At 35.5% G+C, this 23,998-nt stretch overlaps 1 protein-coding gene across 4 annotated transcripts in view; it reads right to left on the bottom strand.

Moving 5' to 3' along the window:
- Window positions 1-23,998, bottom strand: part of Su(var)3-3 (lysine-specific histone demethylase Su(var)3-3) — a 342,080-nt gene that overhangs the window by 162,179 nt on the left and 155,903 nt on the right. Inside the window, exon 10 of one of the 4 annotated variants that reach the window (XM_066283003.1) lies at window positions 20,752-20,774. The exons of the other annotated variants lie outside the window; for them this stretch is intronic. Coding sequence (XP_066139100.1) covers window positions 20,767-20,774 — 8 coding nt within the window. The 3' untranslated portion in view covers window positions 20,752-20,766. Of the gene's footprint in view, window positions 1-20,751; window positions 20,775-23,998 lie in introns of those variants that run through there. 4 annotated transcript variants of the gene reach the window in all.

The raw sequence follows: 23,998 nt of genomic DNA, 5'->3' as shown, positions 1-23,998 counted from the left end.
AAGACTCATGGAACGATCATTCTAAGTTTAAGTTCAACTTCGAAATTTTTGAAGACTGTAGGCAAAGGCAATACGTTACTTTTGGTACGATTTTCGGCTTTGATTTAGCTAGAGGTTTAGTATATATATTATTGCAGTCAAAAGGGAATGCAGATTTCCATCCTTCGGAATGTTAAAATCCGTTACAGGTCAATATTTTAGGAAACTTCACCATCAAAAACGCATATAGGGACTTTTGAGGCCCCCGATACGGTGTTTAGCGGCCGGGAGCGAAGTAATGCATTAAAAATTACATCCTTTATTCGAAATGGAAGATTGACAGGGCAGATGGTTATGGGCCCGGGCACCTTTTAATTAAAACGAACCAAATTACGGCAACAACGTTGAAAAATTGGAGATAAGAGTGCCAGCCCAGGGGCGTACAACTCGCATCATTCATATAAAACGTCAGTAACTTCCCCACATTACGACATTATTTATTCACTCTACTTCGTAAGTTTGTTAATTGTTCTTAAATTGGTTGTTTTATCTGTTAGTACAACGTTGTAGGTGTGAGAAAAAAAAAGGGTGTAGTTCCGCCTCTGCACGAAACAATGCCGTATCTTCCACTTAAGAATTTTAAAGATTATACAGAGGTAAATATCCCAGAAAATGAATCTAGAATAATATAATCATTAGGAGATAGGGATCTCTATTTGTATTTGCAGCAAGAAAAACCACTATTAATTATGTCCAACCAAGCATTGTTGAAAAGGAGCTTAATGTCTTTTGGAAATTAATTTTTTTCGCCACAATCACTGCTGAAGCAAACAAACCAAAGCTCGAGTACTTACACGTCAGGAACTCCAATTAGGAAGTATCGCCGTCAAACGTGTGGGTTCTAAAATGGGCGGTACCGAAGACGATCTTAAATAAAATTTCAATTTACATTGAATGGTACGAACGATTCCGCATGGTGGGTTCTCTACCGATCTCGAACGAAGACACCCGTGCATTGTTCTTCGCCGATTTGTTAGTATAATTAAAGGTTCGACTAGGCAAGACTTGTCATTGGATATCAGCTCACCGAATACCGCCAGGATCAATAGAATACGCACGAACTTTCATACTGAATTAACACTCCCTAATTTATTGGAGATAAGATAATTTGGAGAAGCCTTATAAGCGGGCAGTTAAATGTGGAAGTGAACCCAAAAATGAAAAAAAAAAAAAAAGGTTTTGCAGGTGTTATGCGTTAAAATGCCCAAATATGGCAGGTGAAAAATGAGTTTAAGAGCATTTTCAAGGAGCCCGATTCGAGATAGCTGGCAAAGTCGTATATTTGCATTTACTATACTTCGTTCAGGTACACATTTCACAACTTGTAAACTCATATGTTACGTACCGTTAAGAGAATTCTGATGAGAATGAGAATAGCGAGGAGAATTCGAAGTTATTTTAATTGAATTAATACCGCATTTGTTCCCATGGTGCAAGGTCTGATCCGTTCATGGTCGAGGGTAATTTCGTCATGGTTTGACCAAAACTGACCAAATTGCGCGGATTAAGCGAGACTTGAAAATGTTAATTCCAGGTAGGTTTCCAATACTCAGAAATTTTCAAGCCATTTGAAATCTCTTGAATATCAAAACGAACGTTTGAAAGGTACGAAAGTTAAAATGCTGTGTCTACGCTACACTATCCCTTTGTCATTTTATAGTGCGACAGTTAGAACAGTGAAATAATTTACTATTCGTCCACGGATTTTCCTATAAATACGAAATTAGGCTAGTTCCTTCAAAATTCTGCAGGCCGATGACCAGGAATGTGGCCTAATTATTTTGCAATTGATAATAGATCGATCGATTTCCTATAACGAGCGTTGCGATTGATAATTCAGGTTACTGCGAGAAATCTGCAATTAATCTTACATTTTGCTGTGTAGAGGAAACAGCCTATCCCATTGAAATATTATAATGTGATGGCCAGAATACTGGAGTAAATTATCTCGTAATTAGGTAAATATGAGTTTTACGGAAAAGCCTTGGATCGATATGCAGCAATATTATAAGAAATATACTATTAATCTCTTGATTTCTTGTCGCAGAGACAAGAGTGTCGCACTCAAATTTTATAGCGTGATAGTCACCAGGGTGCCTTAATCGTCATGCAAACGGCATATCAATCAGTTTCTTACGAAAAGCGATGATAGCGGCATGTATCAGCTTCTATGGATCGCCCCATGGAGAAATCAGATTAGGGCTCAAATAAAGCTATCAATCTCAAGCTAAATAGATTGAACAATTTCATTCATGCTACAGAATTTCAATGGGATATTCCATTAGAATCAATCGCAAAATGTCTCCTTCAACTGTTAACACATCTCCTAAAACGTTAACCGGTGTTCCAATAAAAAAAATTAAGGCATTGATAGCAAATTTGTCTTGAGATAGATCGCACTATTAGTTGATGCAAGATAATTAGACCTGACTTTGACATTGCTTCAAAAACTTTATTTTCAAGTGGCTTCCAAATCAAGCCAAATTCGAACAGATTTCTAACTAGATTTTTGAGCAGTTCAAACATGTCCTGAAGTGCATACTTCAGGTCAGTTCATGTTATCAACAAAATGGGTATATCTTTTACTTGAAGTCGCTTACACTATCGGCCAAAAGTAAAGAAACAAATGCATTTTCTTTACAAATCCGAAATCAAATGGTACGAAATACTCTAAACGTTTTCAGTGGATTATTTTGTTGCTAAAAAATTTAGGATTGTATATAAACAACCACCTGAGAAGTTTGTTATTTTTATGCGAATTTTTTGATATTGTCAGGAGGACAAAAGTAAAGAAACATTTTTTTATTATTTATAAAAATATGATATTCGAAGGATTTGAATCGCAAATTTATAGTAATTCAATAGTATTGAGTTAGTCAATATGCCGAAAGGTAAAAGTTTGTCGGAAGAAGTTCGAAAATTATTAATTGAAAAATTTGATCCGATTTGAAATCCGGGGAGAAACAAATAAATATCGCCAAGCAATTACGGTTAAATAGGTGCGTTGTTTCTAAAACTATTACGTCATATCGCGAACGAAGAACCTTTAGAAATGTCCCGAAAAGTGGAAGGACGCGGAAAACTGATAAACAGACTGATAAGGTGATTAAAAGAATATCTACAAAGAATCCATTTTTGACGGCGCCACAAATAAAGCAAGAAATTCCGAACTTGAGTCTCTCGGTACGGTCTGTTAGACGAAGACTTAACGAACAAGGACTTTACGGGAGAAAATCAGCTAAGAAACCGTACATTTCGGCCAAAAATAGAAGGTCTAGACTAGAATTTGCACGAGAACACCTGTCGTGGACCCCAACCCAGTGGAAAAATGTCTTATTTTCGGACGAATCCAAATTTAATCTTCATAACTCAGATGGAATTCAATGGGTACGGCGTCCAAAGCTCGAAAGGTTTCATCCAAAATACACCAGGGGCACCATTAAACATGGAGGCGGTGGAGTCAAGTTTTGGGGTTGTTTCTCTGGTCACGGGGTTGGTCCACTATGTGTTATTCATGGGATAATGGATCGATTTAAATGTTTGGATATCTTACAAGAACAAATGCTTCCATTTGCCGAAGATAACATGCCATTAAGGTGGAGTTTCCAGCATGACAATGACCCCAAACATACCGCTAAAATAATTAAGGAGTGGTTTGTATGGGAAAAAGTCACTGTTATAAAGTGATCTGCCCAAAGCCCCGATCTCAACCCTATTGAGAATATGTGGGATCATATTGACCGTCAAATTAGGGAGGATGTTCATAGAGGATACAATTCAAAAGATGAGTTGATTGCTGCTGTAAGAAATGCATGGTGTACCATTCCCCAGCAATATATTGATAAATTGTTGGCTTCTATGCCAAAAAGATGTGCTGAAGTTATAAAACACAAAGGTTACGCAACTCATTATTGATTGTTTTGTTAACTTTAATTTGAATGAAAATGATGTTTCTGTACTTTTGTCCGGCTTGAAATAAATTTTTTAATTTCATTTATTCCCGTAGAGTTTTTTTTTGAAGATTTATAGCGTACGAGGTCAAAAAAATAAATTCTTAATATGTTAAAATTTATTGAAAAGAAATTATTTGACTGTAGAAAATGTTTTACCAAATTTTTAAATGTTTCTTTACTTTTGGCCGATAGTGTATATTGATTTATAAATTGTGACTTGGCCAGTAAGCAGAATAATGACTTTACAAAAGTAATTCGGTCATTAGTAAAGTTGTGAGTACCCTATAAGCAAGAGCTGAATTCTAAAATTTTCCCACCGGACAGTAATCGTACAGAAACACCGATTCTGAAGCTCCCATATACGCTCCCATGGAACCAATCGAAAATCGATAAATCTCTATCAGTCGTGCTCTGAATTCCGACTAAAAAACCTTAAATAAATTAAATAAATTTGAGCGGTCGTGCAAGAAGACAATTTGGTGTCCAGAGAATTTTAATCGACGTTAAATTCCCCGTTTATGGAAAAATTTCACGCTTTTACGATGTTGGGACTTTTGGATAGACCATGGAAACTTGCGTCACTTTAACCTAACGAGTCGACTGTCAGATATAAATTTTTAAATCAACAAACGTCGCGACCTCGGGAATGGACCAGAAGTCGGATCACAGTTTTGTCCGGATGGAAATTTTCACATAAACCCTGAAGAGCCTTGATTTTCGTGAAAACTGTGTTGATATTTCGGTAAAAGTGCCGGATAAAACGGCAGATCCATTCGTGATTTCGAGCTAGAACGTTGTATTTTCAGTTTCCAATAATGAACCCTAAAAACGAGGCTGCACGCAACACATTCTTAAAAGTGGTAAAAACTGCTACAAATTTGTGGGTTTATGCAAAACACCCGAACCGTATCGAGGAGCCTACGGTAACATCATTTAGAAATAAATGAATATTTTGGCATTTTATCTTAATTTCACTGACTTCGCGAGACATTTCCAGCCATTTTACATACATTAGATGCGATAAATTCGGCAAAACGGCCGTCCTCCCAACCGTATAAAGTCCAATATTAACTTTTCTGGTTGCGTTCTGCCAGTTCAATTACCATAAACATGTCGAGTTGCGTGATCGTCGAAATAAAATTTAATTTGTTCGGGTGGAATGACTTTGGAGTTTTTCGGGCTTGATTATATTACCGTTTGGATCATAAAGGGTCGCAGCAGTTACTTTTGCGAAGTTCTACAGGTCATAAAGTGTGATTCAAACTTTTTAAAAGATTCCCCTCCCGATGCGGATCCTCAGACTTAACTTTCAGCGATATTTACCGTCGAGATAAAAAGTCTCTCTCCAGTCGATTTTCTATTGATGCAAAGGAAAATGCAAATCATAAAAATGAAGAGAAAACATAACAGGAATACTTTGAAGAATTGAATCACGTTTTACGTATGATATAAGTTGCCCCCATCAAGTACCTCACAAGTCCATTGGACGTATTCTTCATAAAATCCATCATATGCGTATTGAAATTCGTGAGATGAAATGTAGCCACAAAGGTTATTCCTTGGCGATCTCGAACGTCGCCTGTAGTTGTAAGGCTCCGGCTGTGGTGCAACATTTACTTTTTTTATGTCAACTATTCTGCAACTTTACGTGGCCTTGAAACATCGTCGAAGAAATACAGCCGTCTTCGAGATGTGTTTAAATAGAAATATTTACTATACAGGGTAATTCAAATTCGCTGCTCACCATTGGAACCTCGGAAACCGCGAAGGATGTGAAATCGCTTAAATTGGGGCGAAGTTCCGCATTTGCGAACTGTGATAAGTGCTGTTCTGAAATTTGGAAATTTTCGAATATTTCCGCAAGTAACCGACAAAAAAGTAAAATTTTCGCAAATAGCTTTTTTAAAGTTATTTAAAGACATTCTTTAGAACTAATTCCACTTCTTCACGGGCACTTTTGCTCCTTCATAAGATGGCACGACTAGATTTTAAATACAAGATTTTTTGAGAAAAAAAAACGTTTTCTTTTCCATGGGCATGTTGCTCCTTTATTAGATGGCGGCATTAGATTTCAAACGCAACGTTTCGGAATTTGGGATCCATCATCGAATAATTTTTTTTAAATACAGATCTAATTTTTTTGTGAATTTTTGGAAAGTGTTTGATTTTTTAAAGTAAATTATGTGTCGCTCTCGTAATAAAAACAAACGTCATGGTGCAAAATACAGCTTTTACAAGTAGAGTAATGAAACATTATTCAGGCATAAAACTAATTTTGAGACGCAAAGCCTATTGAATAGTTTTGTAGCACTTACAAAACTATTAACAGCGTACTAAATTAAAAAAAAATACTACGGATTACCCAAATGAAGAGTATCGTAACATGTTGGGATTTGATTTCATACAACACAGAACTTCTGTGTGTGCCAGTGAAGCATATCTCCAAGAATATCCTGAAAGGTGCCAGTCGCTTTATTCCCATTTTTGCCAGTTGGAACGAAATTTGGTAGAATGTGGTGCATTTATTTTATTATTTCCGTGGTAACACTTATGCCTCAGTAGTGTTTCATTATTTTATTTATTAAAAGCGAACTTTGCACTAATACGTTAGTTTTCTCTACAAGTATGCACGCCGTCAAATCAAAGACTTTCAAAATATGCAACAAAAAATTCAGGTCCGTATATAAAAAAAAAATTAGTTGAATATGGCTTCCGAATTGCGGAACGTTGCGTTTAAAATCTAATGCCGTCATCCAATAGAGGAGCAAAATGCCCACGGAAAATAAAACATTTTTTTTTATCTTTTCAAATTACTTTAAAAAAGAACAAAAATCATTTACGGAAATTTCGCTTTTTTCGATTATCTTTGCAAGTAATCGAAATTTTTCATGTTTCAAAACAGCATTTAACAAAGCTCGCAAATGCGAAGCTTTGCCCCAATTTAAGCGACCTCGTATCTTTTATGGTTTTCAAAGTCCGAATGGTGAGCAGCGAGTATGAATTACTTTGTATAATATCGTTTCATAAAGGAGAATTGATTTTGAAGCTTAAAAAGCCGATACCATTGAGAATCGAACGTTATAACTGAACCCAAACAATACAAAATAAAAAACCACAGTCCGAGATGGACCGTAGTTGAATGAATCAAATTTAGTCGCCATTGTTTTCTAGCGGGTACATTTTTTTCCAACTTGCCTCGATTTCCTTAATTTCACGATTCACTGATTACGACCGTAAACCTAATTGCGCCCCATCATCGTGGTGTTATTGGACATTTTACACTTTTGTCCTCCTTGGGAGTTCATTCGGTGCCTCGGAGCTCGTGATGATGATAAGACTGTGGTAGGAGAGTATCTCGAAAATGTCACTTAAACTTAATACCCCATCTTTAAAATCGTGCTCTTACAAATTCAATGCGACTTCAGTACATTAAAACGCTCAGGGAATCTACCAATACGATCTAACAGCTAAAAGCCATGTGACCTCGCTCCTTTTTCGATCATACATATGTGCTGGAATCTCTTGTATACCCACTGCTGCTAATGCATTTTTCTAAACCAGATAGGTGAATTATTTATAAAGTTACTTTTTGAAACGACCACAGCGGATTCCCTGACATTATCTCTCGGATGGTATCTTTTATTAGATACGGTTTATATGTCTTTTGAAAGATATGAAACGGTCCCATCTAAGCCGATCAAGAATTCTTTCTTCAATAAAATCAACTTCGCACGACTCCAAGATCTAAACAGGATTTGGGCCTAATAAATAAATTATCGCTACATGAATTTATCCAGGCGAATGAACGTCTTAATTGGCAATAATGCGGATTGATTTAATTAAAAACTGGTCAGGACAGGTGCAAAAACTCCCCGATAAACCTATAGATGGCGTAATTTCACTGTCAGAGAATCACCAATTTATGATGATATAAAGTTGCATGAACAGAGGTTCATTTTTGAGTCGTCGTTTATTCTTTTAATGGACAAATTAGGTCCGTGGTCGAGTTAATTGAGATTTTAGTTTCGTGTGTCTCCTTCTGTTTTTAATAGGAAACCTACGCAAATTCATGGTAACACGATGACCCAACGTTATGTTTTGGCATCTGTTAAACTAGCCATCTCGAGAGGAACATTCATTATTTCATTCATCACTGATCGTTCCTCATGGATATCGAGTGTTGAAAAATTAAAATTTCAACGAATACTAATATAGTATCGAACTACAATGTGTAATTTCCTCAATTCTAGGATGCTTTAAATGAAAGTTTTATCAGGAACCCTTAGTGTGAAGCTACCTACCAGCGCTCCATCATAAATGAAGATCCTTAGTAGAGACTTTAAACATTTTTATCCATTACATTTATGTAGTGATGCATCACACTGAGACTAAACCAAGAGATTTATTCATCCGTAACTGGTAAAAAAATACTTAAATATGGAATATAAGAACTTTCCTTTCGCGATTCTTCAGTTTTACTTCTCTCTTCTGGTTTGATCTCTAGAGTGGTGCTATTAAGCAACAAAACTACCTATATTATTGATACCAAAAATACTTTAAACCAACTGAAATAATTCTTCTGGGAATCCACTTCGTTGAGGTCCGTGCAATTCTGCAGGAAAATGAGGAGTAAACAAAGACGAACAAATCAGTTGTCCAGGAATCTGATGGATATTTGGTTAGCTACCAACACATCATATAGACTACAATTTAGGGGCAGTGGGAAGTTAAATTTGATTAAGACCATAATCACATACGAAACCTTAATACAGTTCAAACAAGAAAAAATTAGTAAATAACAAAAAATAAAAATCTTGATAATCTTCACGTTGATCTATACCTGACTGGTAACTGACAGCACAAGAACATCAAGAATGAACAGTACTTGAATGAAACTAAATAAGCTTTATGATCAAATGGAAATCTCAGAAGTGAGTAGAGGAATAGATGGAAAAAGCAAATTGTGCAAAATGAAGAAAACATATCAACAAAAAATGACGCACAAGAACAGCAGAGTTTATAAATCCAACTTTGGAATTAAAAAGGTAAGGGAGATGGTTTACCTGAAAATATTTCGAATATTGGGTGCAACCGACCTCATATATGGTCGCAGAGACGAGAAACTGAAATGGTTTTATACAGATTAACATGAAAATCTTAATTCAGTCATAATTTCGATCATAAAACAACCTGAACTTGAGATGATCTTCTAGGTCTAGCAATATGCCTCACTACAATCCTCCAGTGATAATGCTCTTGACAGATCTTTGACAGACATGTGTGATACCGTTCACTATGAAAATTTATTTTGTGTAAATATTCAATCCGATGAATGTGGATAAAAGAGACATTTAATTTTCGTTTAGATGCTTTTCCTTACGAAAAGAGATAACGGAAGTGGCTAGTTGTGTAATGATAGTCTGCATATACTTATAATCGATATTTATTAAAATACGATATTAAAACAAAATTTTAAGCGACTTTAGAGACATATCATAGCTTCAGTTTCACAATGAGGTCCAATGTGACCACAACTTTTAGAAATCTTTTTACTGTTTAATTTTTGCTAGTAAATTAGTGAAATTTTCATTCCATATTAGCGAATAATTATCATATCACATTTCTGAAGTATCGATAGATCCTATCTTTCTGTATTGAGTCTCTTTAGTTTTTTATTGATCGAAACATAATACGTCTACAGAAAATAACTAGAATCTTAGTTAAAATTCTAGTTATCAGAGCAGATTATATATCTATCTTTATTTGTTGATTGATTATTATTCGAATATACCAGTTGTGGTGGGTGAATCAAGTAATTTAAATAACCGTCCAACTTCCTTTCTTGGAACCTTAATCTGAGCCTCCACGTTCTTCGTTATTTTCTTTCATTCTGGCTGACATTGCAAGCATTTTTTGCCAGCCCCTGTATAAATTTAAACCATTTCTAATTTTTCATCCACAGTGTCAGGATTCATTTTAATTATTGAATTTTGAAGTGAAAATGATAATGTTTGGATAATTTCACACAAAACAATTAGATTGGTGGTCGAAAAAATAATATCGTTTTCCTATAGATCTTGCTATAAGGTCGACTCTAACAAGAGGAAATGTAAGAATATTTTTTTCATAGAAATAATGTTTCTTTAATCTGATAGAAGGATTGTTATGAGTTTTAAATAGAATATGCATTGCAAAACTTTTTTTAGAAAAAAATGCAATAATTTCGACAATTTCAAAAATTTGACAAAAATCAAAGATAATTCTGCAGCACAACGTCTAATAAAAAAAATTATTTAAATAAAAGATATAAATTTTTCTAAGTTTTATAAGGATCTGCAAAAAAAATACGGTTTTGCTATTTAAAAACAAGAAGTTGCCCTTGAAATTACCTTAGCATGACGTTTTGGCTGAAAGTCACTATCTTCATGATATATTCCCCTCTTTATCGGACAACTTTTTTTCATGCAACGTACCGTTTTCGATTAATTTCCAATCATAGCTTTGAATGGGACACCCCGTATAAAATTTTTATGATTTGAATTGTTTTTCAGTTACAAAACTAAGGAATAAATGAGGTTCGCCTGAAGGCATGAATCCTTTTTTGACCTACCGTGTGTATAACTCAGTATTACACAGGGTGTCCCAGAAACAAGTGCCATATTTAGAATCGCTAATAGAACTCGTAAAAAGCAACATCTTTTTTAAACACACTTTTTGTATAAAAGGTATAGTTTTCCAGTTTAGCTTATTAAAATGTTTATCATAATTGCGCTACCCGTTTATGGCATCTAAAATTGTTTATTTCCAATCCTTCGTATAGGTACAAACTAAATTTTTTGCTCGATTGTTGATGTGCATGACTTTTTTTTCAAAATAGTTAATAAACGCCTACAGCTAAGTAGGGGAAGTGTATTTGTTATTGAGATGTTACATTGTTTATTATTAAAATAAACTAAATTTTTGACTCACCCGCAAAAATGCTCACCAATACCCTATTGAGGGTAAGGGGATCCCGGAAATGACGTGTGTAAATCTTATGAGCCCGATTAGAACATCCACGGGCTTCCCTATCAGCTAACACCATATCAGTCTATTCATTATTCGTAAAACGCGGTATTTTGCACCTAAATATCTCAAATAGTTGACTGACACTAAACGTATCAATCGCAAAAATACAAGCCTCGTTGTGCATCTAGACTGACTCAAGGTTAGTAAAAAACTACAATAATAAAACATCCATAGAAAAAGTTTTAATAGATAAAAATGCCAGAGGTAAGTGTGAGTTAAAAAAAATTTATATGATGATAGTTGTAGTTTTTGATGAGTTCTGTTACTTGTTTAAATTATGGCACTTACTGCGATGCAAAAAAATCTCCGTACGATGGTATAACATTAAGTCATTAGCTTTGAAATTGCAAAAAAAAAGTATTTTTATTTATTTTTACAGAATGAGTAAACTAGCTCTATTTCAGATATTATGCAATAAATATATAATTCAGTATCTTTATTTTTAATCGCAGGTATCAAAAATCATCAGATTCTGAGGAATTTTATCACAATAAAGTTTCCGTACGATTTTAAAACCAAAAATTATTAATTCTAACAATTTTAATATAAATTAAACAATTCATATTTTGTCGGATTTTTTTTAGCCTTCGATGGCCAATTACAACCTGCGAGGCATTGAACTTACCAGATTTCTGGTCACTATTGGCGGTGTTTAATTCCATTCTAGTCGTTGTATTCCTCTTAGGTTCTCTTCGTTACTTATGTTTTAGGATTTTCTTCTACGTTCCATTTCTTCCCATAAATATCCTATAGAACATAAGTCCCCTGTATGTCCTTTTAATATTGTAGAGCAGCCACTGCTTTGTTAAAAGCGTTGTATGCCTTAAGTCGCTGTTATTCACAAAGGTAAACGTTCTATTGAGACCTAATTTTTGAGGACTGCTCAGAAGATTTGACTTTGAAATGTGAAAATATACTTTGCCGTCCATTATTGCATCGACAAATACCAAATTTCCAACTCCTGCAGCTGACGTGCAGCCACACAGCATAACGCTGCCACCTCCGTGTTTACCACGTGCACATAAATTTTCAATTTTCAGCTCGGAAATTGGTTTTTAGCGAACTTTTTGTTTGCCACCTGACCCGTGTAAAAGTTCTGATCTTTGATTTGATATTCCCGAACATACTTCAATCTCTTGGCTTCATTAACTTTGGATATAAGCGGCTTTTTGCAGATAGTTCGAGCATCACAATTGTGTTGTCTTAAAACGGTTCGAACACATTCAGCGCTGCTTTTCAGATGCAAATGTTTGTCTAGATCTTTAGCGATTTGCGCTGCTTTAGTTTGGGAATTTTTTTCTTATTTTCGCTGTTGTCTTATTTGTGCTGTTGATAATATTCCGACGACCAGTTCTTGCGGCTGTATTAATATTGCCGTGTTTTCCATAATGCTTCATGGTATATTGCACCGTCAACTTCGATCGTTTTACAATTTTTCCAACTTTACTCATTGAGTGACCTTCCAAATACAATTTAGTTATTAATTGCCGGAGACCACGTGATAATTCACAACCTCTAGAAGATACATCAAATTATTTCCCTAGTAACGAAGCAAAACTAAGCTAGAATGGACGATCTTTACTTATGAATCACACGGATTATCGCAAGGAAAATATTAAAAAAAGACAACTTCTTGCTAGGAATTTTGAATGGTACGGAGACTTTATTGCAATGAAATTCCACAGGATTTGTTGAATTTTTGTTGATACGTACGAATAAAAATAAAAGTACTAAATAATACAGTGAGTGACATTAATCTTTGAACTCTTCCGAAATGCTGGAAAATATCCTTCCGGATGCTTCGTAATGATTTATCTACTACTTGGTGTGACCACCTTTAGCATCTATGACTGCTCTCAATTTTCGTGGCATAGAAGAAACTAACTTTTGCAGACTCTCTTGCAGTTCTTTCAAGCTTGACACCGGCTTTTCACGAACTTTCTCGTCCAAATACTCCCACAGGTGCTCAATGGGATTAAGGTCTTGGGACTGGGGTGGCGTTTCGATCACTTTTGGGCAGTTGTATAAGAGCCGTTCTCGCGTACGGTAATCTTTATGCTTGGGGTCATTATCCTGGTAGAACCGAAATCTGTCCAAGATCTCTAATTTTTTTACACTGGGTCGTAGATTCTTTTTCAGAATATCAGTGCATATTACAGCATCCATATTCCCTGTAATAAAGTGCAATGCACCTACGCCTCTCACCGCAAAACATCCCCAGACCTTAATGTTACCACCGGCATGTTTTACTTATGCGGTCAAGCTTTTGCTGTCTAGTGCTGTACTGGTTTTGCGCCATACTTTTACTTTGTCATCACTTCCAAACAAGTTAAATTTACATTCATCAGTAAAAATCATATCATACCAAAAAGTTTTCGACTCAAACTGATGTTTTATTACAAAATTTAGCCGCTTTTCCTTATTCACTGCACTGAAGTAGGGTTTTCGTCGAGCAGTACGCGAAAAGTACCCCATCTCTTTTATCGCCCTACGAACAGTTACAGCTGAAATTGTCACTTTTTTCCTCTATGATAACTCTGTAGCTAATTTGGGTGCACTCATTTTTGGATTTTTTTCTATTTCCCTCTTAATCCAACGTTTATCGACTTCGGTCAACTTTTTCGGTTGACCTTTCTGATGAAATGATTGGATTCGATTTTCCGTTTTGATGCGACATATGATTGCATAAACAGTGGTTCTTCTCACATTTAATAATTTCGCTATTTGACCACCCGATAAACCTTCATCGTGGTTCGAAATTGCGAGTTTACGCACTACAAGGGGGGTATGTTGGCATTTACGCAACATTACTGAACTTACATACATACAGTCGCGGTCATATAAATAGCACACTTTTAACTTTAGGTCCAAATGAGAAATAAACAATTCTTATTTGCAAATGTTGATAAAATTTAGGTTTTTTGTGAACAAATGACAACATTTTTAAGAAAGGTCTTAACTTGTCCCTATACATATTCGATTATTTTCAAATTCAGTTGTTTAGCGTGGTTATATAAATAGCACGTTTTCTAAGATCGCTGAAAAATATCACGTAAATTAACAATTTGTTTCTGAAAGTATGATATTTAGGTGTTTCCTTATATTCGATTATTTAATTCAAATTTTTTAGTGGGTAAAAGTAAGCATTGTGGTGTAGAAAGAAGAAATCTCATCGTTCGTTTGAAAAATGAAGGTCTCAGTATTTCGGAGATTGCTAATAATATAAAATGTTCTCGAAAACTTGTTTACAATGCCCTTAAGTTATTAGAATCTACCAATAGTACTGAAAACAAAATTAGAACGCCTAGAAGTCGCAAAACCTCAGCAGCAATGGATAGATTAATCACCAGAAAAAGCAAGTCTGATCCTTTTAAAACAGCTAGGCAAATTAAACAAGAAATTTTGAATGAACCTGAGGTCAATTTATCTGTTAGAATCATTAGAAGGAGATTAAATGAAATTAATCTAAGAGGATGCATAGCGAGAAAAAAGCCACTAGTATCCAAACGAAATCTAAAGAATAGATTAAAATTTGCGCACGATCATGTGAATAAAGACATTAAATTTTGGAAAAATATTCTGTGGAGTGACGAATCAAAGTTCAATCGGTTTGGTAATGACGGAAAAATGTTTGTACGGCGCCCTCCAGGCCAAAGCCTCAATAAAAAATACAATATTAAATCTTAAAACACGGCGGAGGGAGTGTCATGGTCTGGGGAGGTTTCTCGTGGAATGGTGTTGGTCCAATACATAAAGTAGACGGTATAATGAACCGATTTATGTATAAAGATATCCTTTCCACCATCATGGAGCCTAATGCAGATGAGTATGTGCCCCTAACATACAAATTCATGCACGACAACGACCCTAAACATTTGTCAAAACTTGTAAAAGGCTGGATTAGGGATATAATGGTAGGTGTTTTAGATTGGCCATCACAGAGTCCAGACTTGAACCCTATAGAAAACTTATGGAGCCGCATAAAACGGGATCTACAAAATAAAAATCCTACAAATTTAGAGGAATTGTAGAATAATATTCAAGATGCTTGGAATAATATTCCAGATAGTTTTTGCAGAAAGTTAATGGAGTCTATGCCATCAAGATTAAATGCGGTTATACGAAATAAAGGCTATCCCACAAAATACTGACTTATAACATGAAAATTTGGTTTAATGTGAGATGTGCTATTTAAATGTCCCATCAAATATCATAACCTTTAGAATAATCTTTTGTTCTCCATTAAGATGATGCGGCAAAAAGTAGGGTCCAATCAAATAATCTCCAACTATACCGGCCCATACACTTAGAGAAAATTGATGTTGGAACCGCTCGTCCACAATTGAATGAGGATTTTCATCAGCCCAAATGTGATTATTGTGGAAGTTGATAATTGCACTTCTGGAAAACGTCACTTCATCTGTGAACAATACACGAGAAAGGAATTGTGGATCTAATGCAACTTTTTGTAGGATCAATTGACTAAACTGAATACGTGGAGGATAATCTTGAGGTAACAAGGCTTGTACTCTTTGTATGTGGTACGGGTAAAGTTGTTGCTCTTTTAAAACAGTCCACACTACCTTATGACTAATATTTAAAACGGCAGCTATTTTACGAGTACTTGTTCCGGGGTTTTCTTCAATACGTCTTAAGATTTCTTCCTCCACTTCTGGTGTTCGACGTATTATTGGCTTTCCTCCTCCTGGAGTTTTCATAAGAGATCATGTATCACAAAGACGTTGAAAGAGGTTTTTAAAGTTTTGGTGGTTGGGAGCTTGGTGGTTTGGAAACCTTTCCATGTAAATGCGCCTCGCTGCCAAACACTTACCATCAGCAAGGCCGTAAACAAAAACCATATTGGCCATTTCTTGATTAGTGTAATTAGGCATTTGAAAAATTTTCAAAACTGAGGTATAATCTGATTTTTGGAACACAGAACTAAATTCTTTCACTTTAGAGAGTAAAACACCAAAATAACACTGACTATCTTGTTTATAGTAGTGGAAGTAGCAAAAAAAACTAACAATAAACAAGTTAGTAAATACCACCAAACCTTTAGAAACCTTTAAAACCTTTTTCTACGTCTTTCAGTCAACACCCTGTACCTTGGAAACAAGGCATTTGCGGACATATGTTTATTAGACATATTTGACTCAAAATCAGTCGAGGATTGCGCTTTTTAATTTTTCACACGTAGTTAGGAAACACTCTATATATTTGCAATGTAACCATTTGTTAGAAAAATAATATAATGTTAAATCTAGGAGTAATTAGTACCTTAAGATGTGAGGTTTGAAATAAATTAGTTTTCATTGGATTTGTTATTTGCTAATGCACCAGAATCAGTCATTTTATATTGGAACTTCCGGTGTGCCAATACTTTTGTCCCTCACTGTAGGTCTTTGAAAGACATACTTTGTGTTGTTCAAAGATTAATGTCACTCACTGTATGTTTATTGCATGATATTTGAAATAGTGGTAGTATACTCATTCTGTAAAAATAAATATAAATACTCGCTGTTCTTTGCAATTTTAAAGCTCACATTCTGATGTCATTCGGTCATACGGAGATTTTTTGGTACCGCTGTAATTCTGTGGCACCTTGTGCACTTAACACGAATTACGAACCGAAATGCACTACACATTAATGTTGTATCTTCCAGCACATTTGAGCCATAAGCACAGGACATGTTCGGAAAGACAAAGCATAAATTAATAAAGAATATTGATGGTTTTCTATAAGGAAACAGTGGCAACACTGTTGGGTGCAGTCCGAAACAAGGCGTCTGACCATTAGGCACCCGGGTCTGTGTTCGACACCTTAAAATACCGTTTAAAGCAGGTCGGCCGAATAAGAATTATAAGTTAACATATTCATAAATAATGCTCGAAACGAGCCTTCTTTCACTTTGCGATCTTCGTTGTTTTCTACGGCTGCAGGATGCCAAAATTGACTACAGTTTCAGAGTCAAGGTCGTTAATTCAGTCTCAACAAATTCAATATGAATGAAAATCCTTCGGACAAAACTGTGCAATCATTTCCCTCAATTAGACGTTATGAAAAGCCTAATTTATACTGAGACTGGCAAACAACAGAACCAAAACCTTACTAAGCATTGTTTCCACGATCAAAGAGCGCAACAATGGAAATTTAATAAACACTTTACCATTGCTGGTCTGGGACCGATGAAAAGGTCCATTATGAAATGGGTGCATTTAATTTTGATATGATTTATTCAATTTACTAGAAAAATACACACCTATCTCGTTTAGAATATGGTGCTGAATCACGGTGCCTAAGAATGAAACTTTATAGGTCACCCATTATTAGCGATTGTCGAATAACTATTGATGGGGGGACACAGGCCTTGTGGCTACGCTTTCATTCGATTCAGGTTCTGGTATTGTGAATTCTTATTTAGTGACACTCGAATTAGGGAACGGCATAATTCCGCAACATATGAGCGCAGCTATTACTTTCACAAAACTTTTTGGCAAAACATCATAAAATAAACACATATCCGGTTATGGCTATAACATTGATAAATATCGCCATAAGTAGAGAAGAATCGGTACTGTTCATAGAGACGCGAGCGCGTGTATCTAAACGAAAATATTCACGGAAACTCAGTAGCTGTTTAGGTGGCACACTTGGTAGCTCTGAATTTTTCGATGAATTCCTGGGTAATTGGGCCCTTCAACTTTCAGGAGATTTCAGAGGCTCCTACATTATTCCTTTAGATTCACCAATTACCCGTATAATCTCTTTTTCAGTGTTCAGAGAGATCATTAAAAAAACCGCGCAGTGGGCGGTGGTACGTAAACGTAGGGCGTTGATTATGCCATTTGCTATTTATCAACAAACATCTGACTGACAACAGATGAATTTATCCAAGACATCCCTCTAATATTTCAACGCTTTCTTGAATACTTTTTTAATGATCGCTCTACAATTATTTGCATCATTGAAAAGGGCAAATCTTCACAAAGACTTGAACATTTATATTAGTTTAAAGCCGAGTTTTAATGACCATACTGCCAGTATCTTTGCAAATGCCATCAACATAAATGAATTTATTGCTAGAACTTCCAAAGAGATAGTACAGTCTGCATGCAGAATTTGGAATCTAAAAACACCATGACGTGATTAACAATAGCATTGTCTTACCCCGAAAAACACGTTAAATGGAGATTTTCAATTTCGTACATTTTGACGAATTTACCATAATATTCTTGAAACATATAAAGTAATATATAGCTTAATTGATAGCGCTAAGTTTCAGGACATAGAACAAACTTCTACTGAGGTTCCTGTCGGATAGGGCTACGTTCACATTTTAATAAACATTAAGTAATAAATATCAAATTAATGGACGCTAAAGTGATTGTCTTTAAGCTTATTTAGCCAAAGAATGTTTGGACTATCCCTGTGTATTTGAGGCTGGTTCAAAGACAATACGTGAAAATAGGCCTTGATGACGTCAACGAAGAGTCCTGATTTTTTCGACACATTCGGTTCGAAAATCCACAGGGTCTTGATCAGAATAATATTTGGGTTTATGTTAATTTATGTCTCAAGTATATGGTTCTGTGATCTTGAGTTGAACGACCGGAGGACCCGTGGGAATAGGAATAATCCCTATTAACTTAACTAACCTAAATGTAACGTTTCTTCGACGTTAGTAATTCATGAACTATTAATTTAACGCAAAGATATCCACTGCATACCTGGAAGAAGCAATGCATGGGAAAAGGATAATCAAATATTACATAAAATCAAATGATTCCCATACAAAGTTGTAGACTCCCAGAGAGACACATTCATTACATGAATTAACGGTAATGAATGAACCAAATGAGAAACTTTTCATAGAAGAAGTAGCTTTCTGAAATGATTCCCAAAAGATTCGTGCGATCTTACGAGCAAATTAATGACTTTTCCTACAGGGTGTCCCTAATTGTATTTACAAATGTCTAACTGCTAGTCACAAATATCTGATTTCTGCTAGATTACTTTATCCCCTTGAGAGCACCCCAGTAAACTCTCTTTTACTGTTCAATGGCGTACAAAAATGTAAATGATTATGAGAAAAATTATTCGAGACAATACAAATTACCAAACGTCTTACAAGGCCAGAGTAGTCGGCTGCAAGAACATAGGGAAAACCACAATAACATATACTTAGAGGACCAAAAGCCCCGAATAAATTCATCAAAAATTGAAAGAAATATTTTTCATGAAAATGCTGTAACACGTGAAATGTTATTTTCAGTTGTGCATATTTTGACGTTAAAACACGTATACAGGGTTACCCGTGTAGAAAATGAATGTAATTTTTCATATTTTTTCTCATGGAACTTCATGTATAGTACGACGAGTTCTTTGAGAAATTTTGAACATATTTCATATAACATACCCATGTCTCAATTCAACAGTTATTGAAATATTTGCGCAATATAGCAATTAGAGTTGCCTGCTACATCGCCTGACTTCATGCCTATGAACTTTTTTATGGTCTCATCTGAAACATAGGATGTATTTAAATAAGCCCAACAATATACAATGGAAAAGTTAACAAATAAAATTTCTTAAGGAGCTCAGCAAATACCTCCTCAAATGGTAAGAGAAGTTGTTAAGGAATTTGAATTGTGGCTTGCCCAGTGTAAGGAAGACAATGCGGCACAGTTTGAACATTTAATACATTAGATTATAGTGCAAAGTTTAAATTGTTATTCTTTAAGTATTATTAGTTTTATAATTATTTCTATTTTTTGTATTTTTTGGACACTTGTTGGATTTAGACGTGTGTATATTACATGATATATGTTCAAAATTTCTCAAAGACCTTAAAAACATACATCGGCATACATATATAATGTTATACAAAAATATACATGGGGTTCCATAAGAAAAAAATGTTTAAGTACATTTATTTACTATGTGGGTAGCCATATACATGTAATGTATATATACAAACATATACATATCTGTCACGTAAAAAATTGACAACTAAAATTAACACTTTACGTGTTTCAGCATTGTCATGAAAAATATTTTCTGTAAGTTTTAACGATTTTATGATGGGTCTTTGATCCTCTATGTACAACGTCATATTACGGAGAAAATTTTGAAAAATTGAACTTTTGGATTTTCTTCATTTATTGGATTCCCTCGAGGGCTGTCCCCTAGTCATCTCTTAATCCAAGCCACATTTCGAAACCTGCATTGAAAATTAATTGCATATTTAATTATCGGAATAATTTGTTTTGAAAATTTCAAATTAGTCATTAAGCGTTATACATAATAGTCCATCTAGAAAGTATCCGGAAAAAAAGCTCAACTGCAGTTAATCGATATATACTTTTATTTCCTCAATTATAAAATTACAACAAATAATTAGCCTTATTTACTTATGCAACTTCCTTTTAACTCTAAACTTTTAACTTGACGCCCAGGTACACCCGAAACTGTAGAAGTCACCGGTATAATGTTCAATGATGGTGATCTAGACCTGCAAAATTGATCGAATCAAGTCTTCTTTATTTCATGGTGCCGCTCTTTCAAATTCAGTATTCATTAGTTCCCATACGTTTTCAATGGGACTGGGATCTGGTGAAGCTAACGGTCATGGAATCATGGTTTTTGCATTCGAGCACGAGTAGAGGCAGGAGTATGGCATCTTGCATTATCCTGCTTGAAACGTCACCCCTCTGGATATAAATCGAGAGCAGTTTCAAGAAGAAAACCATTTAGAATGTTATAATACTGTGCACTATTAACGTAGCTATCAACTATACAGAGAGGTATAGTACCACGTTGAGATATTTCTCTCAAAATCATAATTTTAGTGGGAAATTTCAACGGTAACATTTTCTCGTGATAGGATTTTTGAGAAACTTGCATCAAGCTGGAAACAACTTTCGTCAGATACAAAAAATTATTAAAATTATCTTCTTGAAAACGTTCACATAAATCTAATCTTCGTTATCTTTGTAAAAGTGTAATTACGGGGATTTTTTTTGTTGTTTTGATATGTATCCTTGCTTGTCCAGTGACATGCGGACAACGCCTGGACATACTTTTATTTTTCGCTGATTTGCAAATCTATTAGCCACTTTTTAAAGCTTTGGGGATAAATCGTCCCAGGGCCACCAAAGCTCTTAAATGATATTAATCAATTTTACATGGTCTTTCTGGAACTGATCTATGTTTCATATACGTACCATTTTTTAACCTCTTGATTGCGTCATATATTGCACTTTTTCCGCATTCAGTCAATTGCGCTAATTTTTAACGTTTGGGGAACCTTTTCTGTACAAATGTTTCACTTCATTTCTGTTATTCATTAGCCCATTTAAAATTAACAATATAAAGATGGAGTTGTCATGCGCTTTTAGCAATAACTTATTATCGATACAAGCTTCTTATGCATTACTTGTCGTAGAATGTTACAACAAAGAAATATATTAATATTAATATACATACAAACATCAGAATTAGAAAAAACATAAAGTTCCGGATACTCTCTAGACAGACTACGTGTGTTTGGTAATGCTAAGACAAATTTAGACATGCCGACAGGGCAAACTGTTCGTAACTTTTGCATAAAGTGCAGACACTGGGGAGATGGCAGTGTCCAACAAAAACATATTTTTCCATTGTAACAACTTCAGTTCTCTATAAGTCGGAATATAATTAGATGTTTTATTGTGATGAGAAAATTGGTACTTAGCTGGCTGAAGATGTGACAACTGCCATTTAATTTTGCGTGAATTCTACAGATTCTCCAAGTTCCTCCTTCTCGACTTGGAAATATACAAGGGGCAATTTGCATTTTTAACCAACTATATTCGCGAGGTTTGTGCATAAATTCGGTGCATCCTCCCATGCCCGTACCATGTTGTTGGAAGCTTTTCGGTGTTTTGGAGAGCTTTTTATGGATGGCAATTGCGTGGTACTTTCATACATAGTTATTTTTTACTTTTCAAGAGAACCGCAGAGAGTCTGCAGAGCTAAACACGCTTTCTTTTAGTACCAGGATTAACGGTAATCCAGACATGAAGAATGGCCAATAATGATGGTGAAAAGCTCTTAGGGCGAGTAATTTGAGCTAACACATGCAAGGGCTTCCGATTTCGTCACCGTGCTTTAAGCAGACAAGCTCTGACATGAATCGAGTGATGGCAAATGACCAAGGGGCCAGTTGTTTGTTATCCCGTCGCAGAACATATCATTTTCGTTGTCGAACGCCTAAATTATCGACTCGCTATACCCACAACCGGCCGCCATTTTCGCGAACCGGTACCCGTGAGCTGGCCTAGCAATCATTCAATTAGCCGCCTTTTCGCAAATTGCATCACCAACAAGCGGGTTCCAGAACCGTCTCGAAATTGATCCCGAATTATGCCTCCCTGATGGCTTTTTAATCATTTGGTTCTCGGTGCTTTCCGGTTAGTCGCAGCCCGATTCATATCTTCATCCTTTGTGCTCTTATCTTGGCTTTTGTGGCACCACCAGTAACTATATTTAAATTAATATTAAACGGGTACTCATCACGGCAGACCTCCCATTGTGTCCATGGGGCTATTGAGTGAGCGAAAGTTAAATGTGTAACGCCTGTAAAATAACTAGTGATGAAAAGGACTGAAAACGAAATTGGCCAAAGAAATCTCATACGGCCATGAAGAGACAGTTCGCAGGTATTTTTGGGCACGCAGGCCATGTTCTCACGTGATTGGCCGCACGGCAGGGGGATACGGGTTCGGAACCCCCTCAGGCGTCGATAATTCACCGTCGAACCTCAACAATTACATTCAAATTATCATTCGAACAACGCTTCGGGATTGGTTTTTTGGTTGCAGCGAGAAGCGACGTTGTCACATTTAAATTGCCTCATTAGAAGGAGTGAAAGTCATAAAACAGACCCACATTACCTCAGCATGGCATATTCTAATGGCCGGTCTCGTGGTATGGAAACAATTCGTTTACTGAAATTCGACCTCCAGGATATCTTTTCTCCATTATCACTTTTTTAATGGTTTCGATCGCTTCTGGAAGCATACCAGGAATTATTCTCGTAATCAAACGCTTCCAGTCTTTTTAGTGTTATTTTCCCCTGCATAGCGTAATAGCATGGTTTTCTGCAGCAGAGCATGTCATGGAGATTAGTAGAGACTCTTGACCTCTCTGATCGCAATTTGTAACAGTGTTTGTGAAGAATAGTTCCAACGCTGAATCTTCAAGTTGACGATGATGATAATTTAATAATGGATGAAATCTACGACCACGAAGCATATTAACACTCTGAACAATCTTAATTAAGCACATCGGTGACACATGAAAGAGTTTCAAGTTTAATTTTCGAATAATAAATTGTAGATATACAGTGTTTAGTTAGTTAGCGATGGAAAGTTTTCAATGGAAGATAGATGAGGGGGGACATTTTGAATCTATATAATCACGTTTTTCCTTATACTAAGTTTCTTGATTTTCGAAATATCGGGCCAGTATGGAAGGCAAAGGAAAAGGGGCAAAAAATGCCTTAGAAATGGAGGGTCTGATTTTGAAAATGAACTGAATTAATAGTTTCGTTTTATTAACAGTTCTACTAGCTCGTTAATTCTATTCTACCATTTCTATTCTTGTAATGTTAATAATTAATAATAATTGTTTAGGTTAGAACTAGCGCTGCAAGCATTAAAATGATTAATAGAGTAAAGCTCCGCTGATTCGGTCAAATTAAAACCGATCAGATCCGGATTTTGGATTCATGTGAAAATAATGTGTAACGAAAGTGAAATGATGGCAAATTATGTAGTTTAGGTAATAGATTTATTCAAAACTTTATAACGATATCGTTGAAGCATTATTTAAAAAATTCAGAAATGTTGTTTTAGCCGGAAACATTCGTTTCTAGCTTCAATTCCACGCTGGC

The sequence above is a fragment of the Euwallacea fornicatus genome, chromosome 6 (genome assembly GCF_040115645.1).
Source record: "Euwallacea fornicatus isolate EFF26 chromosome 6, ASM4011564v1, whole genome shotgun sequence".
Taxonomy (NCBI): Eukaryota; Metazoa; Arthropoda; class Insecta; order Coleoptera; family Curculionidae; genus Euwallacea; species Euwallacea fornicatus.
Note: the sequence above shows the minus strand (reverse complement) of the source record. Positions and strands in the feature narration are given on the sequence as shown.